Source organism: Diabrotica virgifera, chromosome 3 (genome assembly GCF_917563875.1).
Source record: "Diabrotica virgifera virgifera chromosome 3, PGI_DIABVI_V3a".
NCBI classification, from domain to species: Eukaryota; Metazoa; Arthropoda; class Insecta; order Coleoptera; family Chrysomelidae; genus Diabrotica; species Diabrotica virgifera.
Genome location: NC_065445.1, coordinates 123,485,622 through 123,498,367, shown reverse-complemented (window position 1 = coordinate 123,498,367; position 12,746 = coordinate 123,485,622). Strand labels below are relative to the sequence as shown.

The window sequence follows — 12,746 nt, the reverse complement described above, 5'->3', positions numbered from 1 at the left end:
TAACTTAATGTATTCGAATCGAAGATATGAAATGTATTTATTAGTTATCGGAATTATTATGTTTAGTTAATTAAATCATAAATTTGAGTTTGTAAATAAATTAGATGTGTTAGTTGGTGTTAGTTGTAACTTTTAAAATAAATAAGTGATGTAAATAAAATAATATAAGTCTTCCTTTATTTAAATTAAACTTAGTGCCTAAAGATACAAATAAATAAAATAGTACAGTCAATCGCGTAACAAATGGTGTCAGAAGTGGATAAAAAATATATAAGTAATATAAGCTCGGTTTAATACAGTGTGGAATCTTTAATAATAACTAAATATAAATCGTAATAAATAAAGAGTGTGACCATGTCTTCACAGTGTAAGCCGAAACTTTCTGATCTGCGCCTTACGGAGCTCAGAACAGAACTGGAAAATCGTGAGCTCGACGCAGCGGGGAAAAAGGCTGATCTAGTGGTTCGTCTGAAGATCGCACTACAGGAAGAGGGTCATGATCCAGAAACCTACGTGTTTGAGGACAGGCAAACTGCTTTAATTTCGTCAATTTCTAAAGAGATTTCTCAAGTTTCCTCGGATGTTTTGAAAGTTTCGACAGACATTACATCGTTAGAGAACAAAGTTTCTAGTGAAATCTCCCAAGTTTCGACAGACATTACGTCATTAGAGAACAAAGTTTCTGGTGATATTTCCCAAGTTTCGACAGACATTACATCGCTAGAGAACAAAGTTTCGACAGACATTACATCGTTAGAGAAAAAGGTTTCTAGTGAAATTTCCCAAGTTTCCTCGGATGTTTTGAAAGTTTCGACAGACATTGCATCGTTAGAGAAGAAAGTTTCGGGTGATATTTCATCCCTTGACAGCAAAATGACTAACGAGATCTCTAGAGTCACTTCGGATTTTGACGACAAGATATCGTCCATAAAATCTACTTTTGAAGAAAAGATCAAGGAAATAGAAAAGAAAATGGAGGAAACGGAAAAAGTAGAAAAAGGTATGGAACCCATCTTAACAGACATTAAAAATGATGAAACCGAATACAAATTGGAGCCACGGTCGATAGTTGAAGGGAGTGTAGGTCATGCTCGTGTTAAGGTGCCAAATTTCGACGGAAAGTCATCATGGAACAACTACGTGAAACAGTTCGAATCGGCGGCCAGAGCGAACGGATGGTCCGAAAAAGAAAAAGCTGTAAACCTCACTATTGCTCTTCGAGGCGACGTTTTGGATGTCCTCCAGACCATAGCCGTAGAGGAGACAGATGACTTCGAGCAGCTGAAAAAGAGACTGAATATGCGATACGGGCACGAACATTTAGAGCATGTCTATCAGTCGCAGTTTAAAAATCGAAGACAAAAGAAAGATGAAGCTCTTCAAGAATACGAGGTCGATATTGCCAGGTTGGTACGATATGCATATCCAACAGCTCCCGAAGACATGATGGAAAAGTTCGCTGTTCAAACATTTATTGATGGCCTTCGTGATCATGAAATGCAAAGAACACTGCGATTAGCTCGTCACAAGACGCTGGTCGATGTCTTGTCTGCCGCCCTCGAATACGAATCAGCTACCCAGGCCTCTGGTGGGTACAGTAAAGTGAGAACTGTGAAAGAAGAAGAAGATGAAGACAAACTTGACCAGCTGGTAAATATGATGAAAGGCTTTACATCGAAGAAAACGAAGACCATGAATTGCTGCAATTGTGGTGAAAAGGGGCACGCACGGAGTTTAGGAAGAACGCAAATCAAGAAACTCGCCAGCAGGAAATAAGAGAACGCACAGACCCTAGGGGGGCAGCCTCGACTCAGAACTACTCTAAAGACCATCTAATACTAATAGCTTCTTTGAAATGTCGTGAAGATAGTGTATATGTAGATGGAGAAATAAATGGTAAAAAGTATACATTGTTGGTGGATACCGGAGCGACCAGGACCATTATACGACCGTCAGTTATAAACAGCCGTAAGAAACTCTTACCAACGAGGTTGCGACTGCGGACTGCCACAGGTGAAAATGCCAACACCCACGGAGAAATCCAGATACAATTAGGGATTGGAGCAGAAAAGTTCGTCCATACTGTCATAGTTGCAGACATCGAAGAAGATGTTATATTAGGAATGGACGTAATGAATTTGCATGGATTTCAATTGGATTTTAAGAACAGGGTAATCAAAGTTGGCAACGAGGAGGTATTTCTTCATCCACATGATGACAGCACTATGCTAGCAGCTATTAGAGAAGACACAGTTGTGCCTGCGAGGAGTGAAACGATCATCGTAGCGCGGCTACAGGGAATTGTAGAAGAAGGAACACCTGTTATGATGGAGCCATGGAACCACGACGAGGAGGTTGGAGGACCATCAAGAAGGAGACAAAAGTAGGAACTTGTGTACCCGTGACGTCCATAATCCGTCAGAAAACAACATCAGATAATTCCAACGACAAGTTCGACCAAATGGTTGCAGTTGCAGGCCAGTCTCTAAACCAAGTGGAAAAAAGGAAATTAAGGGAATTTCTTCGGCAATATCGTGACATATTCGTACCGAAAGGAGGAAAGACAGGAAGAACGACAGTTGTCAAACACAAAATTGACACTGGTACCGCTAGACCAATTCGTCAAACAGCTCGACGATTACCACAGGCGAAGAGAGAGGAAGCTGAAAGGATTGTTCAAGAAATGAAGAAAGACAGAAAAGATAGAAACTTCTATGAGCCCATGGGTCTCTCCGGTGGTCCTGGTCAAGAAGAAAGATGGAACTACGAGGTTCTGTGTGGACTACCGTTTGTTGAACAATGTTACCAAGAAAGATAGTTATACTCTGCCTCGGATCGACGACACGTTGGACACATTGGCTGGAAGTAAATTGTTTTCTACGTTGGACTTTAAGTCTGGATATTGGCAGGTAGAAATGGATCCAGTGGACAAAGAGAAGACTGCCTTTACGACAGGATCTGGATTATAGGAATTCAACGTTATGCCGTTTGGACTCTGTAACGCTCCTGCGACATTTGAGAGGCTTATGGAAAATGTGTTGAGAGGGTTATCTTGGAAAACGTGCCTGGTGTATTTAGACGACATAATCGTTTTGGGAGAGACGTTTGAAGACCACCTGAAGAATTTAGAAGACGTTTTTAATCGACTTAAAGCTGCCCAGTTAATGTTAAATCCCAAGAAATGCCAGTTATTTCAAAGTAAAGTCAATTATTTAGGTCATATAGTCAGCAAAGAAGGAGTGGCCGTGGATAAAGGAAAAATCGATTCCATTAAGGAATGGCCTGAACCAACTGATAAACATCAAGTGAGGAGTTTTCTGGGACTATGTACTTACTACCGGAGATTCATTAAGAAGTTTGCAGATATCGCTAAGCCATTAACGCGACTTACAGAGGAAGCAAGGGATTATTGCTGGGATGGAGACTGCCAAACGGCCTTTGAAACTTTGAAGAGGCATTTAATTACAGCGCCAATATTAGGGTATCCACTGCCAGAAGGAGAGTTCATCTTAGATACGGATGCAAGCAATGTGGGAATTGGAGGAGTGCTGTCGCAGATCCAAGGAGGACAGGAACGAGTCCTTGGATATTTTAGTAAAGTGCTTTCAAAACCTGAACGAAATTATTGCGTCACGAGAAGAGAACTTCTAGCAGTAGTAAAATCAGTGGAACACTTCTATCAATACCTCTACGGAAGGAAGTTTCTAATCCGAACCGACCATGCCGCCCTTAAATGGTTAATGCAGTTTAAGAATCCAGAAGGTCAGATAGCCAGATGGATTGAACGACTTCAAGAATATGATTTCAAGATCGAGCATCGGGCCGGAGTTAGCCACAGGAACGCTGATTCTCTATCTAGAAGACCGTGTCCAGCAGAATGTTCCCATTGCAACAAAACAGAGTCAAAGGAAGCAGCAGTACTAAGAACAACAGTGGTCAACGACGAGTGGACGCCTACCAAGATCAAGGAAGAACAAGAAAAAGATCCAGTTTTACAGAAGATTCGAAAATGGAAAGAAGAAAATCGTCGACCATCTTGGCAAGAAATATCAAGCCTAGGCTCAGTAGTTAAGACGTATTGAGCCCAGTGGGACTCATTTATCTTGGAAGACAGCTTGCTTAAACGAGTAATAGAAAATGATGATGGTTCAGTGAGGAGAACACAGATGGTGATTCCAAAGAGCAGAGTAGCCGAAGTACTCCGTCAGTTACACGACAGTCCATCAGGAGGGCATTTTGGTGTAAAGAAGACCCTTCAGAGAATTCGGGAACGATTTTATTGGATGAATAGTTCTGACGATGTGAAGGACTGGTGTAAGAAATGTACTACCTGTGCTACAAGTAACGGACCCTACCGGAAAAGAAAGGCTCCTATGAGACAGTACAACGTTGGAAGTCCGTTTGAAAGAATAGCTTTGGATATTGCTGGGCCATTTCCAGAAAGTGACAATGGATGCAAATACATGTTGGTGGTAATGGATTACTTCACGAAGTGGGTGGAGATCTACGCAATTCCAGACCAGAAGGCCGCCACTATTGCAGATGTGCTAATCAAAGACTGTATCAGCCGATTCGGAGTACCTCTGGAGATCCATAGTGACCAAGGAAGAAACTTTGAGAGCGATCTATTTCAAGGAATCTGTGATAAACTAGGCATGAAGAAGACAGGAACCACGGCCCGCAATCGGATGGAATGGTGGAGCGTATGAATAGGACAGTCGGCAAGTATTTGACAAAGATGGTGTCCAATCATCAACGAGACTGGGACCAGTATCTTCCATTCTTCGCAATGGCCTATAGATCTGCTGTTAATGAATCAACTGGCCAAACACCAGCAAAAGTCCTATTTGGACGTGAGATGCGTCTACCCTGTGATCTAGAGTTTGGATGTCGACCTGGAGAAGATGTTGCTGGTGAGGATTACGTGAATGAATTACGAAGAAGAATGGACGGTATACATGAGTTGGTCCGTTCTAATCTTCAGATCGCTAGCGACCGAATGAAGAAACGATACGATACCCAAGCCGAGAGGGGATGTTTCAAGGAGAACGACAAAGTCTGGCTTTATAATCCAAAGAAGCAAACAGGTTGTTCTCCCAAGTTGCAGCAGTTCTGGGAAGGTCCGTACCTCATTGTCAAGAAAATTAATGACGTTATCTACCGAATAAGCAAGATTCCTAGGGGAAAGCCGATGATAGTCCACCATAACCGGTTGGCGCCGCACGAGGGAGACCACGACGTAGATGAAGAAGTGGAAGTAAACCAAGTTCGAGAGATGCCTGACCTCACGTTTGAGGAGTTCATGGGGGCCTATGGAGGTACCGGTAAAGCGAGACATGGTGTTACCAATGAAGAAAAGCGAGATCTACTCGCACTTCCCGATGACTATTCACTGGTCCATACCATCCCGGCCAGTATCAAAGACGCACGAGGGTTGGCATCCGCCTTCCGAAGGAAGTTTGGTCGAGTTGCAGAACTTCAATGCCAACTGCCAGCTCCTGGCAAAGCATTGAAACTCCAAGATGCATCACGTTACCTATTCTATCTGGTAACAAAAGACACTGTGCATGACCAACCTACCTACCAAGATGTATGGGATGCATTAATTCAATTGAGAGAGCACGTGTTGGAGTCCGACGTGCAAAAGTTAACCATGCCAAAGTTAGAATGACGCCAATTAGACTGGAGAGTTATCCGAAATATGGTAGAAGAAATTTTTAAAGACACCGAGGTCCGGGTGTTAGTCTGTTGCAATCCGCATAGTTACTGGTGCGGAGCGAAGACCGTCCCCTGCCACTTTTATATAACTGGGAGTTGTAAAAGAGGGTCCAGTTGCAGATACCAGCATCCAGTTCCAGTCCCGACAAGGTTCCAGGAGGAACCATCTTTTAAGGAGGGGGCAATGTGACACTATTTAGTCCGCTCACGAATTGGCCTATTTCTTCCCGAAGCTTCTCGGCGTTACGAGCCTCGACCATGGAATTCGAGACGACCGCTGCCGAAGTATATATAGAACCGAGATTCGAGCACAGGCCAGTCATTCATTCATCGAAGCGCGTCGCGTCATTTAATGTATTCGAATCGAAGATATGAAATGTATTTATTAGTTATCGGAATTATTATGTTTAGTTAATTAAATCATAAATTTGAGTTTGTAAATAAATTAGATGTGTTAGTTGGTGTTATTTGTAATTATTAAAATAAATAAGTGATGTAAATAAAATAATATAAGTAAGTCTTCCTTTATTTAAATTAAACTTAGTGCCTAAAGATATAAATAAATAAAATAGTAGAGTCAATCGCGTAACAATACCCTAAGTTTTGCTGACGACCAAATAGTGATCGCACAAGACGAAGATGGCATCAGTTTTATGATGAGAAACTGGAACAGGAATATACAAAGAATGCGATGGAAATAAACCTAAAGAAAACTGAATACCTAACAACGGAGAATACAGAAATAAAACAGCTCGAAATAGATGAAGGTAAACAAATTAAAGGAAATAAGTATAAGTATTTAGGTTTCATAATATTACAACTGAAAAAGATATAAACAATAGACTAGGACAAACAAGAAACTGCATACGAAAATTGAACCCGGTACTGTGGGATAAGAACATCAGTATAAAAACAAAAAAAAAAAAAGAATACCTAACACCGTGATAAAAAGTATCCTCACCTATGGGTGTGAAAATTGCACAATAAATAAGAAAACCAAAAACAAAATAAGAGCAACAGAGGTGTAATTCCTAAGGGGAAGCTACAGAGTAACAAGAAGAAATAGAACAAATAACACAGAGATTAAAAAAGAATGGGAATGAACTCTGATATAATAGACTATAAATATACAGGGTGAGTGGGGAGGAACGCGCCAAACTTTAAGGCTGTATAATATACATAAAAGTAATCAAAAATAACTCATATGTTGTTATTCTATTTTCATTTGTTTCCGAGATATAGGGTATTAAAATTTTTATTACAAACTGACGATTTATTTATTGCTCTAAAACCGGTTGAGGTGTGCAAATGAAATTTGGTGGGTCTTAAGACATAGTTATTGCGCATATTTTGACACACAATTAAAAATTTTATATTCACCATTGGCGCGCGTAAGGATCAGGTTCTGAAAGTTTTTAAAGAAAAAAAAATAGTACGCCACTGAGATATTTCAAATTAAAAATTATTTTTTAATTCCCTGTTCAATTTCTGACAAACCATCTATCTTCATGTTTGTTCATAGGATGCTTCGTTTTCATGCAAAAAATAAAATATCTTAACGCTTACAAAGTATTCGAAATAAGTTTCTACACATTCATATTTATACACTAAGCATCAAAATTAACGCACCACCTTAAAAATAGGACATTTTTGATGGCTTGTATTTCCTACACCTGTTGTCCGATTTTAGTGATTTCTTTAATATGTTATAGCTTTATTCTTCAAGAATATCGATGTAATAATATTGTTGCTAAACAGATAAGTATCATTGTATACCGGGTGTAACAATGATAGTGTGTTTTTTCCTCAAAGTTTGGAACACCCTGTGGAATATTCTGGCGTATACAAAATATTGAAATTAAAACTCAACTATAGCCTTAGGCTTTCTTAACATTATGCTTTTTAATTCATTCGCTTATGTTGGATAACAAAAAAGTTAGGTACTTTAACAACTAGCAACGTTCTTCATCAATACAGGGCGTTTCTAAATTAGTGCGACAAACTTTAAGGAGTAATTCTGCATGAAAAAATAATGACAGTTTGCTTTATAAATATATGTCCGCAAATGCTTCGTTTCCGAGATACGGGATGTTGAATTTTTTTCTTACAAACTGACGATTTATTTATTGCTCTAAGACCGGTTGAGATATGCAAATGAAATATGGTAGGTTTTAAGAGGTAATTATTGCGCATTTTTTGGCATACAATTAAGAATTTTATATTCACCATTGGCGTGCATACGGGTAATATGACCGGGTAATATGACCCGTATGCACGCCAATGGTGAATACAAAATTCTTAATTGTATGTCAAAAATGCGCAATAAATACCTCTTAAAACCTACTAAATTTTATTTGCATATCTCAACTGGTTTTAGAGCAATAAATAAATCGTCAGTTTGTAAGAAAAAATTCAACATCCCGTATCTAGGAAACGAAGCATTTGCGGACATATGTTTATTAAGCAAATGGTCATTATTTTTTCATGCAGAATTACCCCTTAAAGTTTGTCGCACTTATTTAGAAACACCCTGTATTGATGAATAACATGGCTAGTTGTTAAAGTACCTAACTTTTTTATTATCCCACATAAGCGAATGAATCAAAAAGCAAAATGTTAAGAAAGCCTAAGGCTACAGTTGAGTTTTAATTTCAATATTTTATATACGTTAGAATATTTCACAGGGTGTTCCAAACTTTGAGGAAAAAACATACTATCATTGTTACACCCGGTATACAATGACACTTACCTGTTTAACAATAATATTATTACATCGATATTAATGAAGAATAAAGCTATAATATACTAAAAAAATCACTCACATCGGACAACAGGTTTAGGAAATACGAGACATCAAAAATGTCCCATTTTTAAGGTGGTGCATTAATTTTGATGCTTAGTGTAGAAACTTCGTCGAAAACTTTGTAAGTGTTAAGATGTTTTATTTTTTGCATGAAAAAAAGGGAAGATAGTTTTTTTGTCACAAATTGAACGAGGAATTCAAGAAAGATTTTTAATTTAAAATGTTTCAGTGGCGTACCATTTTTATCTTCAAAAATTTCAGACTATTACTTGTACGCGCGCCAATGGTGAATATAAAATTCTTAATTGTATGTCAAAACAAGAGCAATAACTATGTCTTAAAACCCACCAAATTTCATTTGCACACCTCAACCGGTTTTAGAGCAATAAATAAATCGTCAGTTTGTAATAAAAATTTTAACATCCCGTATCTCGGAAACAAATGAAAATCGAATAACAATATATGAGTTATTTTTGATCATTTTTACGTATATTATACAGTCTTAAAGTTTGGCACGTTCCTCCCCACTCACCCTGTATTTTCTACATATATAGAAGAGATTAACCTGGTACGGACATGTCAGAAGAGCGGATCCAAATTTCTGGATAAATATAATAACAGAGTGGAGCCCGATAGGAAGAAGGAGATGCAGACCCCGAAGATCTTTCAGAGATGAAGTGGACGAAGCAATGGAAAAAGAAATCTACAGGAAGGGAACTGGCAAAACAAAAACAACTGGAGAAAACGGTTGAGTGAATAGTCCATTCTTTCACGGTTTTTGCTCTAAATTTTAAAGAACCGCTTGGATTGACATGAAATTTGGCATACACATAGCTTACATGTCAAAGAAAAAAAGTGATATTGTGCCGATGTGTGCTTTTGCCCTGGGGGTGACTTTCACCCCCTCTTGGGGGTGAAAAACTATATGTCCAAAATAAGTCCGAAAATGGATAAACTGACTAATTTTAAGTAACTTTTGTTCTATAGAGCTTTTTCGCCAAGTCAACACTTTTCGAGTTATTTGCGAGTGAATATGTTCATTTTTCAACAAAATAACTACGTTTTTCACAAATAACTCAGAAAGTAAGTATGTTATCGAAAAAAACGTTCCTACCAAAAATATAGCATGTAAAAAAGTAAAAAAAATGGTGTACGCTTTAGGTCCCTGGACCTCGTAGAACCAGAGTTATAGCCAATTAAAAATAGATTCATATTCACCAAATTTCAAATAGAATAATTCGAAGTGAAATATCCAAAAAATTAAGCACTTTTTGGGAAAACCCATTATAACTTTTTTAAAGTGTTTAAGAAAAGCTTTATTTCTGTTTTTATAAAAAGTTACTAGCATTAAATTTAAGCAAGTTACGCTCAAAATAAAGTTGGTCCCTTTTGTCTTGGACAAAAAAAATCGGGAAGACCACCCCCTAATTAGCAACTTAAATGAAATTAATCGTTACCGCTCCACAAATTATTTTACTTATGTTGTGTTTATATTTTATGGTCTGTAAGTTTCATCGATTCAAAGTGCTTATTTTTGAAAACAATTGGTTTTAAAGTAAAGTTTTTAAAAATTTTAATTTTGTAAAATATGCTTTTTTCAAAATAACTTAAAAATCGTTAGAGATACCAAAAATCTCGAAAAACAAAAAAGTCAGCATTGCATTTCTGAATATCATGTATTTTTTTGTTTTTCTGTTAGACAAAAATTGATTAAGATTTGGTGTTTCTAAATTTGCATGCATTTGTGATCAGTGACTCGTTCAACCCCTTTTAACTACAGCCCTTTCAAAAATAACGACTTTGAACCGATGAAACTTACAGATCATATAGACAATACATACACGAGTCAAGAAACTTGTGAAGTCGTAACGATTAAGTTCATTTGAGATACTAATTAGGGGGTGATTTTCCCGATTTTTTTACCAAAAAAAAGGACTAACTTTATTTTGAGCGTAGCTTGTTTACTTTTGATGCTAGAAACTTTTTTTATAAAACAAAAATGAAGCTTTTTTTAAACAATTTAAATAAGTTGTAATGAGTTTTCCCCGAAATGTGCTTCATTTTTGGTTATTTCACGTTAAAGTATTCCATTTGGAATTTGACAAATATGAACCAATTTTTAATTAGCTATAACTCTGCTTTTACTAGGTATAGAGACGTGATATATACACCACTTTTTTAAATTTTTTACAGGCTATATTTTTGCTACGAATGTTTTTTCGACAAAATACTTACTATTTGAGGTATTTGCGAAAAACCGTCTAAAAGCGTGGTTATTTTGTTGAAAAAATGAACATATTCACTGGCAAATAACTCGAAAAGTATTGACTTAATGAAAAAAATCTATAGAACAAAAGTCACTTAAAATTAGCCAGTTTATCCATTTCCGGACTTACTTTGGACGAATATTTTTTCGCCCCCAAGAGGAGGTGAAAACCACCCCTGGGGCAAAAGCACATATCGGCACAATATCACTTTTTTTCTTTGACTTGTTAGCTATGTGTATGCCAATTTTCATATCAATCCAAGCGGTTCTTTAAAATTTAGAGGTTTTGCAATATTTTACCGTTAAAGAACGTACTAGAAGGAATACAGTGAACACTGTGGAAATCCTTAGTTTATACAGGAAAACCAAACATTTGACATTTAGTTAAATAGGTATCAATATTGTATATTATAATTTTAGATAAGCCATAATAAGGGACCAGAATGTTAAAAAGTAAATGCAAACAACACTGTTCCGTGCCTCAATGTAGTGATTATCTTTCGAAAGCCATAACTATGCAAAAAATGGAACTAGAGAACGCAAGGAAACAAAATAATTATCGTCTATAGTCTATACTCTACTTACTTGAGTCTTCTGGTTCCTTTTCCAAACTTGCTCTTCCTCCTATTTGTCATGGTACTAGTAGTACTAGATGTATCACTGGGTTCTAAACTTCCTGCTCTAGGTGTAACGTAGCCTCCACCTTCTACGGCAATTGGAATAATAAATTCTCTAGGAGACTTTCTTATAGGTTCACCAGTAGACGCTACAGTCTCTGTGTCCGAATCTTGGGTCGACTGCCGAGACAGATTCGATCTAAAAGCAACAAAGGATGCCAATGGTAATTTTTTGTGAAAACAGTTCTGTTATAAATGTAAGGATATATTTTATGTTTTCTCTTCATGAGAATAAATTTTGGAATCTTATGTATTCTTACTTTTTAATTTTTGTATCTTTTTTTTTTGTAATTTGCTATGGTAAGAACTTTTCTAAAAACCAATTCTTTTGAATATTTATTTTAATTTAATTTTTATTTTGTTAGAATTTGTTTTATGTTATATTATATTATTTAGTTTAGTACATACATACAAATATTTTGTACTTTGGGCCACATAAGCTTTGCTTTGGCTCGATATCATTGTATAATAATAATAAGTGATTTTTTTGTTTCCAATTTCCTGTTGGTACTATTTCCCTCAGTATACTGGCAAGTTTTTAGCCAAAGATGTTTAAAATAATTTAAAAAAAGTTGAAAATACTCACTTTTGAGAACTATTGGATCGTTGAGTTTGGAAAACTCTCGCAGCAGGAGGTTTTATAGGAGGAGGCGAATGAATCGGTTCTTGACTCTCTTGTTTTTCGAACGCTATGGGTATTATCCTCTCCCTTGAAGAGTTGTCTTGTTTTGGCCTTGGTAGAGTAACTTCGGTAACAGGAACTATGACTTCTGTTCGTTGTGGATTGTAACCTACAAATGAAAGAAAAATAAAAAATCTAATATTACAATAGACTCAATAGACATATTTTTATTGGGAGTATTTTTCTTCACATTTTTAATCTTTTCGAAGTTACAATGCCTACAAGAAGGAAATGTTCTACCAACTATTGCATAAATGAAACCATAGGTGTCCATTGCCAAAATCTGATCGAGGGTTTCGACCGAGTCTTTTTTGGACGACACAAAACTTGTTTCAACGTTTCGCTACCCTTGTACAGGGTTATTCACTATATTTTGACCCCCCTGTAAAACTGATTTATTTACAGAATTAGCAAAAATGTAAAATACAAAAGATATTCGATTTTTAAATTATGATTTTTTGACATATATATTGTACTAGTGACGTCATCCATTTGGGCGTGTTGACGTAATCGACTATTTTTTTAAATGGGAATAGGGGTCGAGTGCTAGCTCATTTGAAAGGTTATTTAATTTCCTATTCAGTAATATAAACATTAACA

General features: G+C 36.8%; 1 protein-coding gene across 1 annotated transcript in view; it reads right to left on the bottom strand.

The window, feature by feature from the left end:
* The window catches only part of LOC114343977 (uncharacterized), a 215,653-nt gene that overhangs the window by 62,780 nt on the left and 140,127 nt on the right, over positions 1-12,746 (bottom strand). The window contains exons 9-10 of the mRNA XM_050645488.1: positions 12,051-12,255; positions 11,373-11,603 (exon numbers count right to left, since the gene is read on the bottom strand). Of these exons, the coding sequence (XP_050501445.1) occupies positions 11,373-11,603; positions 12,051-12,255 (436 nt within the window). The remainder of the gene's footprint in view (positions 1-11,372; positions 11,604-12,050; positions 12,256-12,746) is intronic.